This window comes from Heptranchias perlo, chromosome 7 (assembly GCF_035084215.1).
Source record: "Heptranchias perlo isolate sHepPer1 chromosome 7, sHepPer1.hap1, whole genome shotgun sequence".
NCBI lineage: Eukaryota > Metazoa > Chordata > Chondrichthyes > Hexanchiformes > Hexanchidae > Heptranchias > Heptranchias perlo.
Window position 1 is genome coordinate 62,490,421 of NC_090331.1, and position 24,505 is coordinate 62,514,925.

The 24,505-nt window shown below is 41.4% G+C and overlaps 1 protein-coding gene across 2 annotated transcripts in view; it reads left to right on the forward strand.

The window, feature by feature from the left end:
* The window catches only part of LOC137323781 (collagen alpha-1(III) chain-like), a 147,941-nt gene that overhangs the window by 31,206 nt on the left and 92,230 nt on the right, over nucleotides 1–24,505 (forward strand). For both annotated transcript variants that reach the window (XR_010963444.1, XM_067987704.1), the window contains exons 3-11: nucleotides 975–1,010; nucleotides 1,861–1,932; nucleotides 11,781–11,879; nucleotides 12,005–12,049; nucleotides 14,807–14,860; nucleotides 17,520–17,573; nucleotides 21,426–21,479; nucleotides 24,101–24,154; nucleotides 24,326–24,379. Coding sequence is in view for 1 of the 2 variants with exons in the window: in XM_067987704.1 (XP_067843805.1) it covers nucleotides 975–1,010; nucleotides 1,861–1,932; nucleotides 11,781–11,879; nucleotides 12,005–12,049; nucleotides 14,807–14,860; nucleotides 17,520–17,573; nucleotides 21,426–21,479; nucleotides 24,101–24,154; nucleotides 24,326–24,379 (522 nt within the window). In the remaining variant the exon portion in view is untranslated. The remainder of the gene's footprint in view (nucleotides 1–974; nucleotides 1,011–1,860; nucleotides 1,933–11,780; nucleotides 11,880–12,004; nucleotides 12,050–14,806; nucleotides 14,861–17,519; nucleotides 17,574–21,425; nucleotides 21,480–24,100; nucleotides 24,155–24,325; nucleotides 24,380–24,505) is intronic.

Here is a 24,505-nt window from a genome sequence, read left to right on the forward strand (position 1 = left end):
AAATTTGTCTTTTCAATAAAGAGTAGTGCACATGCATAAAAGTACAAGTGATTCTCGTTACATGGATATTGCATTATCTGTATTTCACTTTTGATGCTTAGGGTAAGATCTTTATCTTTGGAATTATATCAACCCAATACTCGGATCATTTCTGTCTTTTATCCCCCAAATTATCAATGCAAATATGTTTAACTTTTAATTTCTGTACTTTTAACCCTAAAAAGGCACACCTTGGAATCTAGCATAAACTATGTTACAGGAAATAAAACTCTCCCTCTACCTAAAAATGTCCCATTACATGTCAGACACCCTTCTCTCATGGACCAGAGGTCTATTTGTCAAGGCACCATGGATCCTTTACCTAGTAATGAATGCTCTAGACCCCAACGCATATGATTTCCTTCATGAGCTGTGGCAGATGTTCGTGCTCAGTCCAGAATCCAGGAATATTTGTAATCAAAGTATACTTTGTACCTTATGGGTACCTCACTAACACACTTTTGGACACCTCAATATGACAGTTAAGGTGTCCAGACGTTTGAGTGAGATTATGTCCTGTAACCTTGACTAACAATCCAATATTTCCTAGACTCATTTTCCTGATTGCAACAATTAATTTGAATTTACCTATTTTTTGCATTTTTATATTTCTGTAAATTTCTAGTACACAGAGCACTCTGCTATAATTTATCCATCATAAAATTAAAAAGACCACCCAGCAATATCCTTTTGCCCCATTAAATATCCAGTTTATATTATTTTTTAACAAGGTATCTATCCATCAATCCATCATATTTAGGATGTAGGGACATATAAAAAATTTGCAGCCAAATATTAAATTATAATACGGTATAGCTTAAAATATATTTAATAATAAGACCCAAGTTATTTTCTCGCAAAATATCCTAAATTATTTTGTAATTGTTTTTGCAATGTATTGGTTGTTACTGAAAAGTATATTTATTTCTTTACAGAATGGTAATGTGGCCAATGGACCTAAGGGGGACCCAGTAAGTGTAAACCTTTTGATTCAAAATAATTGAACAGTTTTTGATTTTCTTCACTTCTTAATTTGTAATAGTTTACACTGATAAAAGTGAAAAGAGCCATGCATTGCTACCCCCAGTTCATTTCTTATTGTGTAGCAGCAAGTCTAAAAGGATATTTTCATGCATGTAGCTGTATCCTAATACAATGCCTAAATAACTTCTAGTCGTTGTTAGTACCATCCCTGTAGCTCTGAACTATCAAACAATATTATCACTGTGGTAATTTAACAACCTAGTGTTTGTGTACAACAATGTCTTTATAAGAATAAAATTCTTTCCAAAATACCTCAAATCCTCTTCAAGAGCTGTTATGGCTAACATTGTATTTTTCTTACAGATATTTTAAATACATCAAACATTTTTATAACAAAATGTACTCTGTAAAACTAACCAATACCCACACACGAGGCTTAGTAGAGGAACGAGTGTAAATCTTTTCAAACCCACCTTCTTGCTGTATAAGTGCAGATTCTAACTATGCACAAGTAAAGTTTCCACATTTTCCTAAGAAATTCACATGATATAGTGGTTAAAAAAAGGAAATGTTCTATCAAAAGAAAATGCTTGCATTAAACCAATGCTATGAACCCATCCCACTAGGAATTGAGCTGTGACTGTTCAAATCATTTCATGTGGTACTCAACAACAACAACTTGCATTTATATTGCACCTTTAACATAGTAAAACATCCCAAGGCACTTCACATTATACTCTTATAATTTGCAAAGAGAAAACTTTCATCTTAGCATTATGGGCTGAATTTCACTTTTGAATCTTTGATGGTAAATGTTCATGTATTGTTTTCTCTTAGGGTCCACCTGGTCCTCCTGGAAGAAATGGTGACCCAGGCCCCCCTGGTCCCCCAGGACTGCCTGGTACTGGGGTAAGTTGACCATCTCTTGACATACAGTTCAAATTTTGGTTTATGCTACTTAAAATGTAACTTACTGATTATATGGTCAAAGATATTCACTATAAAGTTCATCTTCTATTCTGGTGCTGACCTACCACTGCTGTCGACATGTTGAAGTACCAATCCATTACAAGCAATGCCATTTTGTGCAGTCACCTGCGCAAAACTCTTTAACAACAAAAACTTGCATTTATATAGCACCTTTAAAGTAAACGTCCAAGGCGCTTCACAGGAGCATTATCAGACAAAATTTGACACCGAGCCACATAAAGAGATATTAGGACAGGTGACCAAAACCTTGGTCAAAGAGGTAGATTTTAAGGAGTGTCTTAAAGAAGGAGAGAGGGGTGGAGAGGTTTAGGGAGGGGATTCCAGAGTTTAAGGCCTAGGCAGCTGAAGGCATGGCTTCCAATGGTGGAGCGATGAAAATCGGGGATGCGCAAAAGGCCAGAATTGGAGGAGTGCAGAGATCTCGGAGAGTTGTAGGGCTAGAGGAGGTTACAGAAAGTTTTGGATGAGCTCAAGTTCATGGAGGGTGCAAGTTGGGAGGCTGGACAGGAGAGCATTGGAATAGTTGAGTATAGAGGTAACAAAGGCATGGATGAGGGTTTCAGCAGCAGATGAGCTGAGGCAGGGGTGGAGACAAGCAAAGTTACAGAGGTGGAAGTAGGCAGTCTTGGTAATGGAGAGGATATGGGATCGGAAGCTCAGCTCAGGGTCAAACAGGATGCCAAGGTTGCAGACGGTCTGGTTCAGCCTCAGACTGTGGCCAGGGAGAGGGATGGAGTCGGTGGCTTCGGTCTTCCCAATATTTAATTGGAGGAAATTTCTGCTCATCTGGTGGTAGTGAGGACAGTGCCGATAAGGATTGCCATACTGTTGGTGCATTGCAGTTGGGAGGGATGGTTGATGTGTCACGCTCCTCGATGAGCTGCTTTCTGAGAGCTTTGTCAGCTGGGGACACTGGAGTTCGATGCTGATCATGTTCTTCCTCCACTTCAGGCTGCTCTTCATGCTTCTTCTCCCGCTGCACCTATTGCTACTCAGGTGGTAAGGGCTGGTCCCTCATGATGGCGAAGTTATGCAGCGTGCAGCAGACGACCCCAAATCTGTATACACGGTCAGTTCTGTACTGCATAGCTCCTCCTGAACAGTCCAGGAAGCAGAAGGGTTGCTTGAAGACACAGACTGTCTGTTCGATGGCGTTTCTGGTGGCAGCATGGCCCTCGTTGAAGGCAACCTCTGCAGCTGTGCCGGGTTCCTGACAGGGGTCATGAGGCACATCGGAAGAGGATAGCCCTTGTCACCCAATAGCCAGACTGTGACCTGCCAGCCTGGTTGGAATAAAGGCAGCATAGAGGATTCACGCATGATGATGGAATCACGCATACTGCCAGAAAGCCTGCTATAGATTCTGTGGGTTCTAAAAGAGGTGGCTGCAGAGGTAGTGGATGCATTGGTTATGACCTTCCAATATTCCCTAGATTCTAGAACAGTCCCAGTGGACTGGAAGGTAGCAAATGTAACCCCGCTATTCAAGAAAGGAGGGAGAGAGAGAACAGGGAGCTACAGACCAGTTAGCCTGACGTCAATCGTCGGGAAAATGCTGGAATCCATTGTTAAGGAAGTGGTAACAGGGCACTTTGAAAATCATAATATGATTAGACAGAGTCAACATGGTTTTATGAAAGGGAAATCGTGATTGACAAATCTATTAGAGTTTTTTGAGGATGTAACTAGGAGAGTAGATAAAGGGGAACCAGTGGATGTAGTATATTTGGATTTTCAAAAGGCATTCGATAAGGTGCTCACAAACGGTTGTTACACAAGATAAGGGCTCATGGGGTTAGGGGTAATATATTAGCATGGATAGAAGATTGGTTAACGGACAGAAAACAGAGAGTAGAGATAAACAGGTCATTTTCAGGTTGGCAGGCTGTAACAAGTGGAGTACTGCAAGGATCAGTGCTTGAGTACAATTTATGTTAATGTTTGTAAGGGACCAAGTATAATGTATCCAAGTTTGCTACAATTCAAAGCTAGGGGGGAAAGTAAGCTGTGAGGAGCTCAGCTTAGGAGGGTGAGGAGGATGCTGAGAGGTTGTTTCCCATGGCTGGAGAGTCTAGAACTAGAGGGCATAGTCTCAGGATAAAGGGTCAGCCATTCAAGACTGAGATGTGGAGGATTTTCTTCATACAGAGGGCTGTGAATCTTTGGAATTGACTGCCCAAGAGGGCTGTGGATGCTGAGTCGTTGACTATGTTCAAGGCTAATATAGATAGATTTTTGGACTCTAACGGAATCAAGGGATATGGGGATTGGGCAGGAAAGTTGAATTGAGGTTGAAGATCAGACATGATCTTATTGAATGGCAGAGCAGGCTCGAGGGGCCATATGGCCTACTCCTGCTCCTATTTCTTATGTTCACAGCCCTGCATGATGCGCTGGTCATTGTCACAAATGAGCTGGACATTGAGGGAGTGGAATCCCTTTCTATTCACAAAGGTTCCAGGCTGGTGATAGGGAGCACGCAAGGCAATATGGGTACAGTCTATGGCGCCTTGCATCCTGAGGACACCTACAATACGGGTGAAGACTAGTGCTCTTTCACCCTGCTTTGTTCTGTCCATTGGGAAGAAATGTAGCTGTTCTTCCTGGCATAGAAACATGGAAAATAGGAGCAAGAGTAGGCCATTCGGCCCTTCGGGCTCGCTCCGCCATTCAAAATGATCATGGCTGATCGTCTAACTCAGTTCCCTGTTCCAGCTTTTTCCCCATATCCCTTGATCCCTTTAGCATTAAGAAATATATCTATCTCCTTCTTGAATACATCTAATGACTTGGCCTCCACTGCCTCCTGTGGTAGAGAATTCCATAGGTTCACCACCCTCTGAGTGTAGAAATTTCTTCTCATCTCAGTTCTAAATGGCATACCCCGTATCCTGAGACTGTCACCCCTGGTCTGGACTCCCCAGCCCTCGGGAACAGCCTCCCTGCATCTAGTCTGTCTAGTCCTGTTAGAATTTTATATGTTTTGATGAGATCACCTCTCATTCTTCTAAACTCTAGTGAATATAGGCCTAGTCGACCCAATCTCTCCTCATACGTCAGTCCTGCCATCCCAGGAATCAGTCTGGTAAACCTTTGTTGCACTCCCTCCATGGCAAGGACATCCTTCCTCAGATAAGGAGACCAAAACTGCACACAATACTCCAGATGTGGTCTCACCAAGGCCCTGTATAACTGCAGTAAGACATCCCTGCTCCTGTACTCAAATCTTCTTGCAATGAAGGCCAACATACCATTCGCCTTCCGAACTGCTTGCTGCACCTGAATGCTCGCTTTCAGTGACTGGTGTACAAGGACACCCAGGTCTCGTTGCACTTCCCCTTTTCCAAATCTATCACCATTCAGATAATAGAGAGCCTCAGTCACCTCCAGCATGCATTCTGGACACCAATGCAGCAGTCCAATCCAATATGGTGGGCGGTGCACTTCTGGCGCAGAATGAGCCTGCATGCTGCTCACCACATTGGACTCTTCGGTGCCCGTTTTGCGCCTGAAAAACAGGTGCACCGCCAACAAATTACTAGGGCTATGTTTTTAATATCGGACAAAATGTTCTCAATATAAAAGGATAAACATCACAATTTCTTTCCTTGAAAGGCTACAAGCTTCAATTTTATACCTTGGATCAATCTACCTAGAGTGACTTTATTCTTCAGTATCCTACACGGTCAAAATAAGAACACATCATGATCCCCAAAATCTTGAATCTTCTTCGGTAGTAACTAAAATAAATCAGTAGGAGATTCTGAACCTTAGAATTCATTCAATAAAATCAAACAAATTCAGCACACTAAACTGATAAAACATTACTAGAAAGAATTAATGTTAAGTACATCGCTCAGTTGGTTTCAGGCTGTATTAATATGCTTGAAAGTAAGAATGTACAAGTATGTAATGAGGAAAAGCCATTCAGTCTGTTCATTCCACAGGCCTTGTATAATCTGCTCTATCAGGGACTCTATCTAACTCTTATCTCTTGAGGAAACTTTCTGATCAAATTTCTCCCAGCATTCTGAAGGTAAACTAAGTAAAACTCCAGAATATCTATCTTGCCTGACTTTTTACATTATAGACTGATTGCCTTACTTGGCAAATTCATTGTGGCTAAGGAACCATTCTACTCCACAGACCAATAATCACCTCCATCTGTACTTACCCTTCAAACACTCTAATTCATTTTCTAACCAGCTATGTATCCAGATCTCTTTCAAATGTGGTACTTAACACAACATTATTTGCTATTGCTCCAAGCCTATTCCATATGCCTACTGCTTTGTAGAAAAAATTATTTCTAGGTCTAATTTAAAATTTTGTAAATTTATACTTGAGTCCACTAGATCTGTGCAATTATATACATTTGCACATACAAAAGTTTTAAAAAGAATGAAAATTAACAGAGTCTTGTCAAATTATGTCAATATATATCAATGTGTAATGCGCACACTATATTATGATGATGATGGAAAGGTCATCTGATTCACTGTGCAAAAAAAAAGTTTGCCAAACACCTTGTAAAAACAGTAACAAAAAAGGAATGTATTGAGCCAAAATGTTTTACTAACTAAATATTTAATATTCTAAGGCAGAAAGAGAAACACTTTGAATGAAGAAATAATTTGTGTTTAAATAGCTTCTTTTGCGTCCTCAGGATGCCCCAAAACACTTAATGACTGATGGATTATTTTTGAAGCACAGTCACTGTTGTTATGTAGGCAAATGTGGCAGACAGAGTAGCAAATGAATGAATGACCAGCAGATCAGTTTTTCAAAGGTGTTGGTTGAGGGACCAATGTTGATCAGGATACCTGCTCTTCAAATAGTGCCATGTGGTCTTTTGCACTCACCTAAACAGGCAAACAGGACCTTTAATGTCTTATCCAAAAGATGACATTTCTGACAATGCAGTAAGTACTGCAGTAAAGTGCCAATCTAGATTATGTATTCAAGCCCATCATTGAATCCACAACCTTCTGATACAAGTGCAAGAGTATAACTAACTGAGCCAAGCTGGTACTGAGCCAATGTAATTCAATTCACTTTTCTTTCATGGATATTGACGTTAAATACAGTACTTGTATCTACACCATCTATTTCTCTCAACCTTTAAGAAGGGGAAAAATTCGATAAGGGCCATTTTCAGGCAGGGGTGGCGTGATGTGCTAGTACCCCGCGCCCGATGGCCCCTACGCAGGCAACACATGAACTTCGTGCTGCCTGCTACTTACCATGATATCTCCATGCAGCCAATGCTACCCGCACTGCTGAGAGGCTGCACGAAGAATGAGGAAGTTGGAAACGGGGCGTGCACAGCGCACGTCACCAGCAGCCTGCACCTCTTAAAGGTGCAGGTGCACATTTCAAATGGCAGGTACACAGCTTACTTGGAGAAGGGAAAGATGGCCATGAGGATAGTAGGACCAGCACGAGAGAGGGCTCCATGCTTCTCTAATGATGCTCTGGTGGAAGGCGTGGATGAAAGAAGGGCCAACATGTACCCGCAGGGTGGCCAGAGACCCTCCAGTCTGCAGCTCCACAGGCACTGGCAGGCTGTGGCGCAGGAAGTCAACGCCAAGCGCATTACACCATGCACGTGGGTGCAGTGCCGAAAGAAGTTCAATGATCTGACACGAGTGAATGCAAGTGTCAAATGACACATCCTACCAACTGCACCACTCCTCCACGCATCACACTACCCGTCACCCACCCACCAACAAACACTGCCCATCCATATGCAATGCTGCATTCGGCATGCTGCTCTCATCAACACATAGTACCACGCTTGCAGGCCACACAACCACTACTCACAGGTCACACAAACTGGCAGCTATTCGACCACGACAGGCACATCACCCACACACCTTGCAGGACACTCACTGACACACTGTCCTCTGTCTTGCAGGAGAAGGTGGTGCATAACAGCCAGCAGCAGGAGGGACCTGAGGGAGGACGGGAACGTTTACATGTCCTCACTCCCCTGGAGGAGACAGTGCTTCGGATCATTGGGCGGGCCGTCTGCATATCCAATGCTCCTTCTCTTTTCCACATCTCCCTCCTCCCATAATCTTTTCTGACTCACGTGCTGCAGATGCTGTCAGCACGTATGTCTTACTTGCTCCTTTCCCCACTCCACAGCTCAACCTGTTTCCCTTTGTCATTGCAGATATCCAAGAACACGTAGTGGCACTGTCTGAGGAGGGGGGGGGGGCACTGAAGCCACACCGTCACTTGATCTGACACTTGCTTCCTCCAGCTCAGAGACTGACACTGCACGTCCTTTAGGTTAGAGGAGGGATCTGCACGTGGTGAGACACCGAGCACAAGTGCGCAGGAGCCGGGGCGGAGGGAATGGATACCACAGGTGCCAGCTCACCGGAGGGTGAGGTCGCTCACTAGTTCTGATGCAGAGGAGTCAGATGATGACTTCGATGGGCCAGGATACAGAAGACGACTGATGGGCGTACACCACCAAATGCTTGGGGCACCGGAAAGCCTGTGCACAATGAGAAAGGGCATGGAGGAGTCCAGCTCCAACTTGGCACAGGGCTTTGTGCAGAGCTTGGAGCCCATCCTTTCCCACATGGAACGGGTGGACACCTCCATCAGCACACCTGTGGAACCCACCATGTTGCAGTGTCTGATGACTGATGTCACAGCTTCCATTGCAGCACAAACATCTGCCATCCAAGGTCTGACTGCTGCCTTGGAAGCTCAGACTGCTGCTATCGTGGGTCTGGGGACCACTGTGGAACAGGGCTTCCAGGGCATCACAGTACTCCAGCAATCTGTTTTCCAGCCGATCACCAGGATTGCTGAGGCGCCGCCCCGGGAGAGTGGCAGTGGCGCCATGGCAGTCAGATCTGCTGTTCTCTCTCAGAACGACAGCCTTCCTGTTCCCACCCCTGCCACTCCGCCAGTGGCTCTGTTGTTGCCTATCGGCCAGCTAGGCCAGACTGCTGCAGCTCATGCTGCGATGGTGCAGTCTGAAGCCGGGCCCTCCCGGCCCAGAGCTGCTCGAGGTCATCCTCCAATGCCATCTGCATGCTCCTCCATTAAATGCCAGTCATTGTCCATCCACTGAGGAAGCACCTCGTAGGAGCACTAGGATAGATAAAGGTACACGAACAAAAGGCACTAAGGGAATGCACAAGGGTGAATAGCTCTGTTATGTTTGCATAATTTCATTTATTCATTGATAAATGAGACTTCGATTTTGCATTTAGTGGTGGTTTTTAATAATGCAATGAGCTGAGAAGGAAACCAATTGTAATCAGATGGAGGGCGATTTGATTGTCTTGTGTGAGCGGAAAGGTGAGGAGTGTAGGACTGTTGGTGAGTTGGGGGATGTAGTTCAAATTATTGATAGCAGGCACGGATCAGGCGAGCACACAGAGTCCTTGCAGACAAGGCATGTGGTTCCTGTTGCACCCTTGCGTCTCCATCCACTTCCTCTTCCGGTTCCACCCCCTCCTCTTCCTCCTCAGCCTCTTCCTCCTCCACCTCAGGCTCAGGGTCTTCTCCAATCATTGGTGGCAAAAGCTGGTCCCTCATGATGGCGAGGTTGTGCAGCTTGCAGCATACCACCACAAATCTGCCCACCCACTCAGGGGAGTACTGCAGGGCTCCTCCAGACTGGTCCAGGCAGCGGAAGCGTTGTTTCAGGCGGCCTATGGTGTGCTCCACGATTTGCGTGTGGCAGCATGGCTCTCATTATAGGCCTGCTGTGCACATGTGCATGGATTCCTGACCAGTGTCATGAGCCACGGTGTGAAGGGATAGCCCTTGTCGCCCAGTAGCCAGCCTTTGACTTGCTGAGTCAGATGAAAGATAGCTGGCACGTTGGACTGCCGCATGACGAAGGCGTCGTGACTGCTCCCAGGGTAGCGGACATCGACCTCCATGATTTGATGCATGTGGTCGCACACCAGCTGCACGTTGAGAGAATGGAAGTCCTTTCGGTTGATGAAGACGGCTGAGTTGATGTGCGGGGCATGCAGGGCAATATGCGTACAGTCAATGGCACCCTGCGCCATGGGGAAGCCAGCAATGCAGGCGAGCCCCCATGCTCGCTTGCTCTGCTTGTCTCTGTGGAGAGGGAAGGTGATGAACCTGTTCCTCATCTGGTACAGTGCATCTGTGACCTCCCTTATGCAGCAGTGCACTGCATACTGTGAGATGTTGCACATGTCGCCAGCAGAGGCCTGAAATGTTCCTGAGCCATAGAAATTCAGTGCCATGGTGACCTTCACAGCCACAGGCAATGCTGCCCTTACCCTGCTCTGAGGCTGCAGTTGTAGCCACACCAGTTGACAGATCTCGGTCACGGCTTTCTTGATGAATCCTCCTCGGTCATGTTGAGGTAAGAGAATCGGTCCCGGAAGGCCCTCATTGGGTAGGGCCTCCTGCTCAGTGCCCTGCGCCTCCTCGTCCTCCGTCTCCTCGCAGCTTGACCTGCTATGCATGGCCTCTCTGCATGCTCCCAAGTCATAATCATTGCCCAGCGGGAGCCCTAACAGACCGCCCATGGTTGGCAGGAATGTTGTTCAACCACGGTTTTAACTTTCCAAACTGTAAGGCAGTACCTGTCAAAGCACTCTCAAATGTAGTCTAGGAACTCTCAGTAAGAATAGGGAGCTTCATAAAACATTTCCTACTCCTCCAGCAGCCAGAAGCAATAATCCAGCAACTAACCTGCAACACTTGCATGGCCCCTTTAAATAGCGCTGGTGGGGGGGTCCTTCAGGCACTATAAGACACATTCAGATGGTCGGGGTTAAAACTGTGTGTTAAGGTCCAAAATGGTTTCTATCATTTTAAATCAGCGATGCACAATGATTGTGCGCAATTTCTCCCTATTTTACAGGCTTCCAGTGTTCGGTACTTGCGCTAACTCCTATACCAAGATGGCGTCCGGCTCACAGCGCTACACGGCTCAGTTTAGCTCCCTTAGAGTCCTATATTCTGGGAGTATCTTTTTCATTCTTGTCTGAACCTTTTTCAATGAAACTATTTGGCTTTGAAGTCACAATGTTCAGTCTGAATACAGTTTTATCAATATGGTATCATCAATGAGCTCTGTAAAATTAAAATAACTTGTTTTGATTTTACCTTTGAGATATACCCCATCTTTTTTTTCTATCTGCTGGATTCCTCTTATCTAATATTAATTTCCTCAAAAAATTACAGTTGATAATGCTTCTAGATCTGCTTTATTTCTTATGGCATCTGTATTCTTCAGATGTGTGTCAATAACTTGGAGCATTTTTTCCTAATATATACAGATTAGAGATTTGTGTTGATGGTAGAATACCTGACACATTTAGTAATGCTTTATAATATGTATTGCTGCAATGAGATCAGAGCTGGTTTATCAATGATGTTGCTTTCCAACATATGAGACCTTTTCTACTTAATTAAAGTTTCTCTACAAGTGGAAAAATATCAGAGCACTCTACTTCTTTTGTCTACAAACAATGATGTGAACAATATCAGAGTTCACCATGCTGTATCATCATGATGAAAATGATAGAGAGCTCTTGTCATTCTTCTCTCTTGCCAAGCAAAAAAAGTTTACCAAATGATTTTCCATGACATCGTTCCACCAGTAACTAAAAAAAATGTGCTTAGACAAAACATTTCTGTTAATTAATCAGAGCAAATCTTATAGTTTTATTCATTTCTGTTTTGTGAATGCTTAAAAAAGGTTCTGAGTTTGTGATCCAAAAAACATTCAATTTTATTCTTCTTTCTAGACCTATAATCATCAAATTACTGGTGGTTATGATTCTAAAGTAGGTTGGAGTGGCAAACAAGGCGGTTATGGTCCTGGTCCAGTCATAACTGGTGTTCCAGTAAGATGATTTTCTTTTGGTGTTTACGTTATGTAAATATATTATGCATGCATAAAAGCAAGCTACATAAACTATTTAGCTTTAATTTCAAAATGACGCCGATTAATAATTCTGTAATATCTTAGGGCCCCCAAGGACCCAGAGGTCCACCTGGCTCAGTTGGACAACCTGTAAGTATCTGCTTATATTTGCTATTTGCTTTTTCTTTTCATGTTTGCATGTTTTCTCATCGAGGTAGGGGATTACAATAATTTGAAACAAATGTTTTAGTGGATAAAATGGATAGTTTAAAAACAATTACAAAACATTAAAAAGCCATTTTCCAAATGCTTCCACAGCTGTCATTGGTCCTCACATAACAATCAGGCATGCAATGTCAATGGAATTAAAGTGATGCACTGTGCAAAATTGGAGGCCAAATGCATTTCACTTTATTTAAAAATGCACATTTACTGTATCTCAGTAAACTGTGCAGTAGTGAGAACACAGACCAAAGCTTAATTTTCTCAACCTCCTGCAGTGCAGTATACTGAAGGCCTTATGCTGCCTTTGAAATTAGTGCTTTAAATAGAAATAAATTCAGGAACTTTTAAATAAAGTGAGGTAAATATCATTTTTCAGGATACAGATTTTTGTTTCCCCTTCTAAAAGTTGCAATGGAAACTGCTTGCCATTATTATAAAATTCAGTTTATAAATCAAAGCTGTCTGCATGACTTCATGTCCTCTACATGCTATTATTCATTGTCATAAACATCAAATTAGGGATGTACAGAGTTATGGTTTATAAGCCAGATTTTAGCAGTAAATGTAAGGAATCTTACAATACCAGGTCATAGTCCAACTGTTTTATTTGAAAATCACAAGATTTCGGAGGCTTTCTCCTTCGTCAGGTGAGTGTGGGACTGTTGGACTATAACCTGGTGTTGTAAGATTCCTTACATTTGTCAACCCCAGTCCATCACCGGCATTTCCGCATCTTAGCAGTAAATGTCACTGTTCAGAACCGAGCTAGTGGTGTCTCTGTTCACAGTATTAATGTGTACCACAAATTGCTGTTTATGTGTTTCATTCAGTGAAGGTATAAGTACATTCTTTGTGATTTATCAAAAAATATATTCTGCTGTTTTCAATGTGTGCTTCAGGATCTCAAATGAGACACACATTAAAAACAACAGACTATAGTTATTGATAAATCACCAGAAGCATATATTTATATCTTCACTGAATGAGACAGGTGAACAAAATTCATATTACTTCAAAATAGTAGTGACTGTCCCTTTACCGATGAACAAAGGTACCTTTGTATATTGTCATTATGTACGTTCTCCATGACAACGTCAAGTCTGGAATAAGAAAGAACTTGTATTTATATGGTCTGTTTGATGACTTCAGGACATCCCAAAGCAGCTCACAGCCAATTAAGTACTTTTGAGGTGTAGTCACTGTTGTAATATAGACAACCAATTTACACACAGCAAGGTCCCACAAACAGTAGTGAGATAAATGACAAGGTAATATTGTCTAGGACTCTAGGAGACCCACCCCTCCTGCCTATCTTCTCCAAATAGTGCCCACCTGTGAGAGCAGACAAAGCCTCAATTTAACGTCTCATCCGAAAGTTGGCACTTCTGACGGTGCAGCACTCCCTAATTTCTAGATTGTGTGATCAAGTATCTAGAGTGGCGCTATGAGCCCACAACCTTCTGATTCAGAGGCAAGAGTGCTCCCTCTGAGCCAAGGTTGACACTTTCTTTCATAATCTTAGGAAATGCCATTTGGCTATGAAGCTCAGTCCATTCACAGATTATATATAACGTATCCAAGCATCGATTCTACATCACCCATTCAATCTACTGAGGGAAAATTCTGCATAACTACTCCTCAGTTCCCCAAAGTTATTGGAGCAAATCTCCAGAATATTTATCCATCACCCTGTCTCCACTATGCAACTTCTGGCTTATTTCTCTTCACACTTTCTTTGCGAAATTTAAGTGCTTTACAAAAAAATAGTAATGGGATTGAGCAAATTCGCTTGCAGGGCTTAATACCTGATGTAAAAACAAATTTTTATGCACATGGACACAAATTGTGGATATTTTTCAACAAGTATGTGTCCATGTGCATGAAAAGAAATCACCTGAGTATTGCAATATGAATGCAGTTACATCAAATTCCTCTCCACTATTTTAACAGAAGCACATTCCAAATAAATGGGCTAACATCTCAGTTAATGTAACGGAGAGACCAATCTGATATAAGTGTGCTAAGTGTTTGTACAATAAAATCACAGTAATTTCCAGGCTCACATTTGATACCTTGATCAAAGCTGTAAACTCTTTTGGGCCAATAAATTTTTCATGATTGTGATTATAATCATGTTAAAAATGGGATAGCACGCAGGCTTGACTGAAATCAGAATTGGTTCAGTTAAGTTTAACAAAGATAAACTTTGGAAATAGTATTAGCCACGTTAAAAAGAAAATCTCATATATAGAAAGCTTTTATTGCAGTAACAAATTTGTTACTTTTTCAATGTGTATGATCATTACAAATTATCAGTGATGTAATAAATTTTCAAATAACTGATAAGTGTTTTGCAAAAATCTTTTCAATTGAACACAGGTTCTAATACGCAGTTACCAATTTTTTTCTGCTTGATAAAGTGTGCGGAATGATTTAGATGAGCAACTTTCTCGTGATGTTCTGTCTTGTCAAAATGTTGATGCTTTGCCTATAAAAATCATCGAAGTATATCCTAAATTGTAATTGCTCATTGATATGGATCTAATTATTCAAGAAAGTAATTACAAGCCTTTAGCTGAATTGTAAAATGCACTATAAATGACATTGCGCACATACTTTTATTCAGAAGAGATATCGATCTTTTACATTGTTGTAAAATATGTAAATTTTGATTGCTCCTAGGGTTCTCCTGGTTACATAGGCTCAATTGGTGAGACTGGATCACCTGGCTCCAGAGTGAGTATCTTAACCAAGATCTACAGCTAGTATACTTGGTACTGTAAATGTGAAACTGGATATTGTGTTGAATGTTGAAAAACAGCTCCGTTTACGACTGAATTCAACTTATTTTGATATTTGAAGTAAATATTTTCTTCAAATTTATTACTTTATTCTTCCTGGCATAGTGGTAGTACATATCTATGTGCTCATAAAGATACTGTCCCTTTAAAGCTTTTAGGTTAAAATTCTGAATTTTCTAATGCCTGAAATTACACCACAAAGCTTTTTACATAATGTGAGCAAATATTTTACATATAACAGTTTTAAGTTTTTGTAACTTCAGGACAGCAAAATGAGAAGTGGGCTAAAGGTGCCATTAATACTATAAATACCATCTGAGACTGGTTTCTGCATAGAGTGATGCAGAGTCAGCAGGCCACACTGCAATTCGTACTCTGTCCAGTGAGGAGTAAACTCTGCGTTGTATGTATTTAGTCGAATGGACCTCTTGGGGCACTTTTGAACTGTGGCTTTGCCTACAGGATGAAGATGCACTATACCTGTTGTGAAGCCCAAATGGTAATAGACCACCTCCTGGCTTTAAGTTGCTCAGGAGTCCAAATAGGACTTGAATTTCACTTTCAGGTTTGCATTGATGCACTTCCAAAATGTCTTTGCGTCAATGTGAAAATCGTAGTATAAGGAAAGATGTGCATTTATGTAGCACTTTTTCACATCTCAGAAATGTTTCAAATTAATTACTTTGAAGTGCATTAACTGTTCTGTAAGCAAAAGTGGCAATAATTTGGCTCAAAACCAGATCCCACACATTCAGAATCTACGCTATAAGCTCTCTCTGGCATTACTACCCTTTCTATAACAGGACTCCCAAAACAGCATTCTAACTGTGGCCTAACTAATGTACATTTATTGTTCCATCTTTACTTTAGTAGTAAATGCCCCTATTTATAAAATCAAAATGTTGTTGGCTTTTTTATGGCTTTATCTGTCTGCGTATTCCTTTTCAAACCCTTAGGCCTCTCTGTTCATTTACACCCTTCAACATATTTCACATGTATCCTCCCATTCCTTGTTTTTCTTCCCAAAATGTACTACCTCACACTTATCCACATTAAGTTGTATCTACCACCTGTCTGCCGATTGAATTAGCCTTCCCAAATCTTTTATGGCCCTTCTCGTTATTTGCCAAATCCCCTATTTTTGTGTCATTAGAAAATTTCAAGTCTATGTGCTATATACTGAGAACAAAAGTGGACCCAGTACTGACCCCTCAGGAACACCACTTCCAACACTTCTCCAATCCGAGTAATACCCAGTTAATGTCATTAGAGCAAGAAAACCCTGTTTGATGGTCTTCACGTTGGCAGGAAAATTGACTTTTCTAAATGTTGAAGAAATATCCAGTATAAGGGCATGATTGAAATTTTGTACTTTTCAATTGTACTCAAAATTGCACTTCCAGTAATGTGCCTCATCTGCCAGAAGCAAATATTGAGATATCACTCGTGCATTGCCTGCAATTTTCTGACTATTTAAAATGGATGGAAACTTTTGGGGAGCATAACTGTGACTTCCCAATATCTGTTCCCAGGGGATGAAGTTCCCAACCATTTTACCATAATTTCACCAAATTGGTCCTATAATCTTATTGAACCTCAAAATAAATGTCAAATAATTGGGCATTTTTATATTTGTTGTTGTTATGATTAAAATGAAATATTAGCAAAGGGCAAAAATGCTACTTCACAGAATGGGTACTTACCTTTCCCTTGCTATTGCTTACCCATAAATCATTCTTAAACAATTCATTTGTTGCTTTACTGCTTCTAAAATCAAATTGTTCCTCAATTAATTCCTTTTTATTCTTTTTCGTATGATTTTTAGCAGCGTAACTTATGAGACTGATGATTCTATCCTTTTTACATTCTGTACACTTTGAATTTTTTGGGCAGTGTCATAGATACAGAGGTATGGATCACATGACAAAGTTGGCTCATTTTCTATGCACCAATTTCCCATATTGTGCAGCATCTCTGCTGGAACACCATCATCTCCAGCTGATTTTTCTTTCTTTATATATTTTCTAACATGACTAACCAGAATGATACTGGGGCTAAAAGGGTTAAATTATGAGGACAGTTTGGATAGGGTAGACTTGTATTCCCTTGAGTATAGGAGATTAAGGGGTGATCTAATTGAGGTGTTTAAGATAATTAAAGAATTTGGTAGATAGAGAGAAACTATTTCCTCTGGTGGGGGAGTCCAGATCAAGGGGGCATAACCTCAAAATTAGGGCTCGGCCGTTCAGGGGTGATGTCAGGTAGCACTTCTTCATGCAAAGGGTAGTGGAAATCTGGAACTCTCTCCACCAAAAAGCTGATGAGGCTAGGTCAATTGAAAATTTCAAAACTGAGATTGATAGATTTTTGAAGAGCAAGGGTATTAAGGGATATGAAACCAAGGTGGGTAGATGGAGTGAAGATACAGATCAGCCATGATCTAATTGAATGGCAAAACTGGGTTGATGGCCTACTCCTGTTCCCATGTTCCTATGCTCTACCTCTGATATCGTAGATTTATGAGCTAGTATAAAATACGAAGTACCTGTACATCAATCGTGATAGAAATATGAATGGAATTTTTCCCATTACAGGGTCCATCAGGTCCTCCTGGTGCAATGGGTCCACCCGGACCACACGGAAAAGATGTAAGTACCTTGTCTGCTATTATTCACCAAATCATTTAATTTTTGTTGGCAATTTTTTCTTCTAAAGGCTGAATCACATCTAAGCTCAAAGCAGCGTGAATTACTCAAATTGAGGTAGTCGTAAATGAAATCATCCATTTCAGTTCACTTTGTGTTCATACTTTGGTCAGCATTTACCAAAACTTGTAATGGAAAGAAGGACTGAATGATACCTGTAATCATTTAGAAAATAATTGAGATGAAATTTACCATTTAAGCTTTTACTATGTTTAGCTCATTTCTAATTCTACATAAACCAATTTGATTAGCATTAATGAAGCCACAGTTTTGTTATCAGCAAAATTAAGCACCGGCTAAAATGATCATGACCACTGTTTTGCTTTTCAGAAAAATGGAATTATGGACTGTCATTCCTAAAACATTTGGTGAAAACATCCTGAAATCCCGTGTAGTAATAATAATGAAACTTGACTTGATCAATCACTATAAATTGTGGCGGTGAAAATCATTTAACTCTTACCAAACCGTACAATATCAAATGCTGAACAAATCATGATTAATGCTGCTGACAACTGCTTACTTTAGTATTTACACTTGGTTAAATGTACACAAATGTAAATGTTATTATAGTTTGTATCTTGGCACAGTCTTAGCTGGGTCAAATTAACATAGCTAAAGTCTGCAGGTAAAAAACAAAGCAACAAATATCAATCGGCTCTCAGTCATCTTTATTCAGGTTGTAGCTTGGGAACAGAATGATGTTCCTTTACAGAGAACTGATTATGTTTTCCTCTCCAATGTTGGTTTTAGCATTCAGATTATGCCTCCAGCAAATCACCTGCAATTTTATGCTTGCCTGCAAACATTTTTACCTCCATCTGGTTAATGCCTTTAAGTACTTAAACTGTTGCTTTCAATTGTCTTATCTGTGTAACTTATGATATTAATTGGTTAGCTTTTTCTTTATCCAATGAGTCCTTTCTCAACTAACCTGAGTTAAACTGCATGTGAATTGAACTGTCTCAAAGAATTTACATTCTGAGGGAATCTGATTCAATCTCTGAAACAATCGGATTCTAAAATGGTTCATGCCAACCATTTGCTTTGACAGACTAACTTCTCCACAAATGTTCTAATCTCTAATAATCAGATCTCCATGTTTTTTCTCTCTCACTTTCTTTCTCTTTTTTTTGTTTTTTGCTTACTTTTTCTTTCTTTCATCTAAGGTGGTTTTGTTTCCTCCTGCTCTACACATAGTCTATCTACTTGCCTTACTTCTGAGTCAAAACTGCTCTTGGCTTTACACCCGCACGACCAAAAGAATTCTGAAGACCATTTTACCTGTCATGATGTTTTTTCCCCAAGATTGGAATATTTCTTTTTCAACCCACCTTATCCAAACACTTTAGGGGGAATTTTAACTCTCTGCACCAAGCAGAAACCAGGTGGAACAGGAGTTAAAATTCAAGCAGTCCACCTACTGCTCTTTTCCTGCCTGTGACCATTTTAATGCTGCTGTTTTCTTGGGATTGTTGAGATATCTGCCTGACTCAAGTGGAAGCCTCCTGAATAAATGTAAATCTTGGTGCTATGATGTCATTAGGACCCCAAAGCCATTTTAATGGCCTACAGAGTGGAGCATCTGCTGCAGACGCTTCGTTCAATAAAACTTGTCCGGTAAGTTTAAAACTTATCTTTGTGGGGCCAAGGAGTAGGAGTGCCCCATTTGGGCCTCACAAAGAAAGTTTGGGCCATTGCTGCTCCCCTGGTGACCCCCTCCCCTTTTGACCACTGAAACACTCCCGAACCTTGCTCCCCCACTCCCTCCCCCCCCCCCCCCCCAGACTTACCTGACTGCAAACTCTGCGGCTTCTGGGCCAACCCATCATCGCAGACCAAAAGCTTGTGAGCTGCCACTGGATGCCCATTTCAGATGGGCAGCTAGTCAATGGAATGTTAATGAGGCCAGGCCATTAAAGTGGATCAGTCCTCCCAATGAAGCTCTGAACTGGGAGGTCCATACATCCCATCGGCTTCCCACCCGCCCGAGAGCTAAAATTCACCCTTTTGTCTTTTATAAGTTATTAATAATTTTCTTAGCACCAACTATATGGACCCCCACTCACTACTGATAACATAACTATACATTGGTTGACTAGCTCCATCCTGCAAAATTTTAGCTATGGCTATAAAGCCGCCATTAAAGGGGGAGGGGAAGAAGCCCTTTACTCTTGCAGTTTCCCAACTACAGCCCTTGAGCCCTACGTGGCAATCTGAAAGTCCATGACTCATTTCTATTTGCACTTACAATTCTTCCTTGCTGGTATGTTCTGCTTGCTTTGTGTGGCGGTTCTTAATGCTGTTTGATAGTGGATGAATTCTAACTCAGAACACTAAAATCTGTTACGATTGGCAGTTTGATATATATATGAAAATTACTGGAAGTATTGAGGAAACATTTATTTGTGATCTGTAAGGCCCTTTGGTAGGCATCTAACCAACCCAAGAGATCAACATTTTGGATAATTCTGTTTTATTCATTACTCCAGCACATCCATTTGGTGTTAACGAGGCCTTCCTCAGGAACTGAATAGATGCATGTTTATCCTTAGGAACATCTCTGTGTTTGAATGCTTCAGAGCTTTTATGGTCCCCTGACTATTGGTTTAAATTATTACCTTGGCTCATTGGGGGATCTAGGTTTATTGCTCTTTTTATTAGGTAACTTCCACAAGGCATTTTTGGTTCTTTAAATTCTGTTAGATACAGATATTCTAATTTCATAACAGTTTCATCCCTGTCCTACCTGATTCATTATTTTCCCACAATTTTCATATTTCTTCTAAATTGTGTGCTTCAAATTTGAATTATTGAGGGTGAAACTGCTCTTCGCAAGTCGTGCAAAATGGACTCCTAGCAATTGGCAGCCCATTTTACAACGTGCCCAATTTTCTTTTCAAGTGAAGTCAATGAAAAAGAACATTAATTGTGGTGTAAAACAAGCTGCCAATTTGCTGTAAGCCCAATTTCAACCCCCATTGTATTGCCCAAAGAACTTCTTATTCTTTGTTATTTTCTGCCTTGAAGTTCAAAATCTGTCTTCAAACTGCTGATGTCATCACCACACAACTAAAAAAAAATGTTCTCCAAGCAATGTGGACAATTCAGCAGATTCTTACATTATGCTATCTCAACATTTCACTATAACCTTTACATTATCTGCAGTAGGAACTGTGGAAATGCATGAAGGGATACTTGACCATATTAACTCTTTATTATCCCACATAATAGGTTAGCTACAGCACACAGAGAAGCACAATTGTGTAATTACGTTTAAGCCTTGGTATGTTGATAATTAAGTTAGCTGAGCAGGTGCTTAGTACCGTCTGGCGCCCCCCTAGCAGATAAGGGTATTGCTGACTACAAAAATATAATGAGAATACAGTTTCTTGAAAGGCCATGTGACCTTGAGACTGACTTCAGCCCTACTGATAACCAGGACAGAAATGTGGGGAGGATGGGAATGCTCAGGCCTACGTGCCAAAGTAATAAAGGGCTATGGACGTTCGGGGGGGCAGGCTCACTACTTGATTAACCAACTACCTGAGCCAATAAAGAATGTATGTGTACGCCCATATTCTGTAGCAGATGGGCGTTTTTATTGAACTGTATAAACATGAGCTGTTTCACTGACTCGAAGAAGCTGTACCTTCAACCATTGTTTTGAGGTGCTCTTCCCTTGTATACAAGTTAAAATAAAATTTTCTCTTTGTATCACTGATTTGGGTGTTAATGCATCGATATAGTGTTAAGTTTCGACAGAACTACTGATTTTATAATGTTTAAAATTAGGGTGCAACTGGCAGCCAAGGAAGAACGGGTGATCGTGGAGTACAAGGGCTTCCGGTAAGTAAAGTTAAAGTAGAAAATGAATATAATGATTGTAGCTGCAGATGAGCATACAATTTCTCTTTGCTACATGATTTAAATAAGTAGAGCAGTGAAGTAAATAAACACAGAGTGAGCACAAGACTGAATGAACCAATTGTTTGTTTTTGGTCAGATAGATGGCAGACGCTCTTAGAAACCCGTCATCTTGTTTAAGAGAGTCTCCAAGCTAAGTCCACCACCATTATCGACTAGATGTGGTAGGGCTACAGAGCTTTACTCTCATCTGTCGATTGTGGGACTGCTTAGCTCTGTCTATAGCCTGTTTAGCATTGAGGTAGCCCGGTGTATTAACTTCACTAAGATACACCTGGTGCTGCTCCTGTCATGCCCTTCTAGTCTCTGCATTGGAACTAGGGTTGGTCTCCTGGTTTGATAGTGATCAAGGAATAAGGAATGTACCAGGCCATGTGGTTACAGATTTTGGCAGTATACAATTCCCCTGCTACTGATGACCAACAGTGCCTCACGATACCCGGTTTCGGGCTGCTAGATCTGTCCTTAGTCTGTCCCACTTAGCACAGTGGTAGTACCATACTACACAATGGAGGGTGCCCTCACGTTGGAGATGAGACTTTATCTTCTCAAGGACTGTGAGTGGTCACTTCTGCCAATTCTGCCAATGCTATTATGAACAGATGTGTCCAAGACACGGAAGTTGGTTGAAGTCGAGTAGGTTACTTCCTTATGTTGGTTCACCTGACATGGGCACAGTATGGCAGCTTTGTTTTTAAGGGTTTGGCTGGCTTGGTCAGTGGTGGTACTATGAGTCACTCTTGGTTGTGCACATTGAAACCTTCCCACATTCTGTGCCCTTGCTTCCCTCGGTGCTTTCTCCAAGTGATGTTCAACATGGAGGAGTAGAGATTCATCAGTTGGGGTGGCAGAAGGTGGTAATCAGGTTCCTTTGGTCTTGTTTGAAGTTAAACCATGAGCCTTCATGGGTTCCAGGGTCAATGTTGGGGACATCCAGGCCAAAATCACTGTATAGGTCTATCTTGCCAGTGGGACAGGATGTACTCAGTTTTGGATGTTGGCTGATTGATATGATTCTATGATTATGTCAGGCTGTTACTTAACTAGTTTGTGGGACAGTACTCCCAACTTCAGCACCAGCTTCCAGATGTTAGTGAGGAGGTCTTTGAGGGGTGACTGAGCTGAGACTGCCATAGTCTTATAGCAATACAATTCCTGGGTCATTGCTAGTAGATCTTTTCAATTCTCATCTACTTCTTGAACTTTGTAGCAATTGTCTGATGATTTGCTAGGACTCTACAGTGGGCATTAAGAGTCAACCTCATAGTGTAGGCCGGATCTGTTTCCAAGATTTATTGGATTTAGTTTCACAACTTGCCATGGTGACATTTCAACTTATGACCTCTGGGTTGTCAGTCCAGTACCATAACCACTAGGCTATTGTACAGAATCTGCCAGAGAGAACTTCTATCACCAGCCATATCATCTTGGAGCCACCTGGGGTTGCCAATGCTGATTGGGCATATTCCTAAAAGTTTCATCACATGACCTCCCACCTCCAATGGCCTCACATTCACCATTGGTCACGCAACAAGTCCGTCCTCACAGGACACCACCTTCCCACGTTAATTGAAAAGTGATCAGACTCTTTATTAACTGATTTGATGATTATTGACTATTGAACATACAGCCTTTTTTCCCCAGCTCCAATATTTTTATAATTAGTGAACAAAAGTGTTCAAAGAAAATGAAAAATGCACCCTTTTTTTTAATGCCCCGATGACTTTTCTCCTGCGTTGCTTGCAGCAGGTTCCAGGAAATTAATCTGTAATTCCTGGAGACTCCAGGGCAATCCTGGAAGGTTGGCAACCCTAAGCCACCTGGACCACAAAGAGGCCATAGCCAAGGGAGCATAGTCACTAATTGGTTATTGTATGAGTAACATGTGCAGGTTTAAGCCCTTGTTGGGCAGACAGCAGGTCTCAGAAGCTCAGCGTGAGCAGCAGGGCTCACCACAAAATATGTGAGCGCAATGCCATCATCCTCCTGAATACAGCATGGACACAAACCATATCCCATGGTGGTTCCACCAGCTGGACATGCAGAGCTTCAGATCATCTGCTTGCCTCACTGACTACTGTGACTGGAGTGCAATGAACTCTAGATGTATGAGTGCATGTTCTAATACCTTCTAGCCTTCATCAATCCAAATCCAATATTTCCATATCAGCCAGTTGATGGAGATCTGCATTTAACATGGTAATAGGATCTTTGCAGGGCAGCATCCAATGTGCCAGCCAACTTAAATTCTAGATATCCTATGTACAGGACCACATACGATCTAAGTGCTCCTGAATGGGGCTTTGGTAAAGGTGTGCTCACCATGAAGGTGACTTCCCCCCTCCAGGTAGAGGTGCTTGTTTACCATGCTACCAACCTCCATTCTCAGGACCCAGAAGAAGTTGGGTCAGGGGCACAGAGTTCACCTTGCTCATATTATTGTCTATCACTGGCAATGGTAAACTGTGGTCCTGTTACTCACAGCACATTATTAATGAAAAATGCCTTTATTCAACGAATTAATGCCATTTACTTTCTCAAAGGGTGTTCCTGGTCGACCTGGTATGTCTGGTATGCCTGGAATGAAAGGTCACAGAGTAAGTATCTTTGTTCATCTACTTTGTCCTTTAATTGCATTATTATAGTAGGATAATACTAATTTTAACATCATTATTAACATATATTTATTTTAAAAACACATACTAATCGTCGCACTGTATCAATATTATACATTTATTAGTCCGTCTAATTATCTGTGTCTTTGATAGGGCTTCAATGGACGTGATGGTACTAATGGTGAATCTGGTGTTCCGGGTACAAAGGTGATTGTTTGTTTATTAGACAATAATTTTTTTTAAAACTCAATAATTGTAGTTTCATGTTTTTTTTTAACAAATGTTACTACCTATCAACAGGTTTAGATGACACTAGAATTATTCTAATGCATT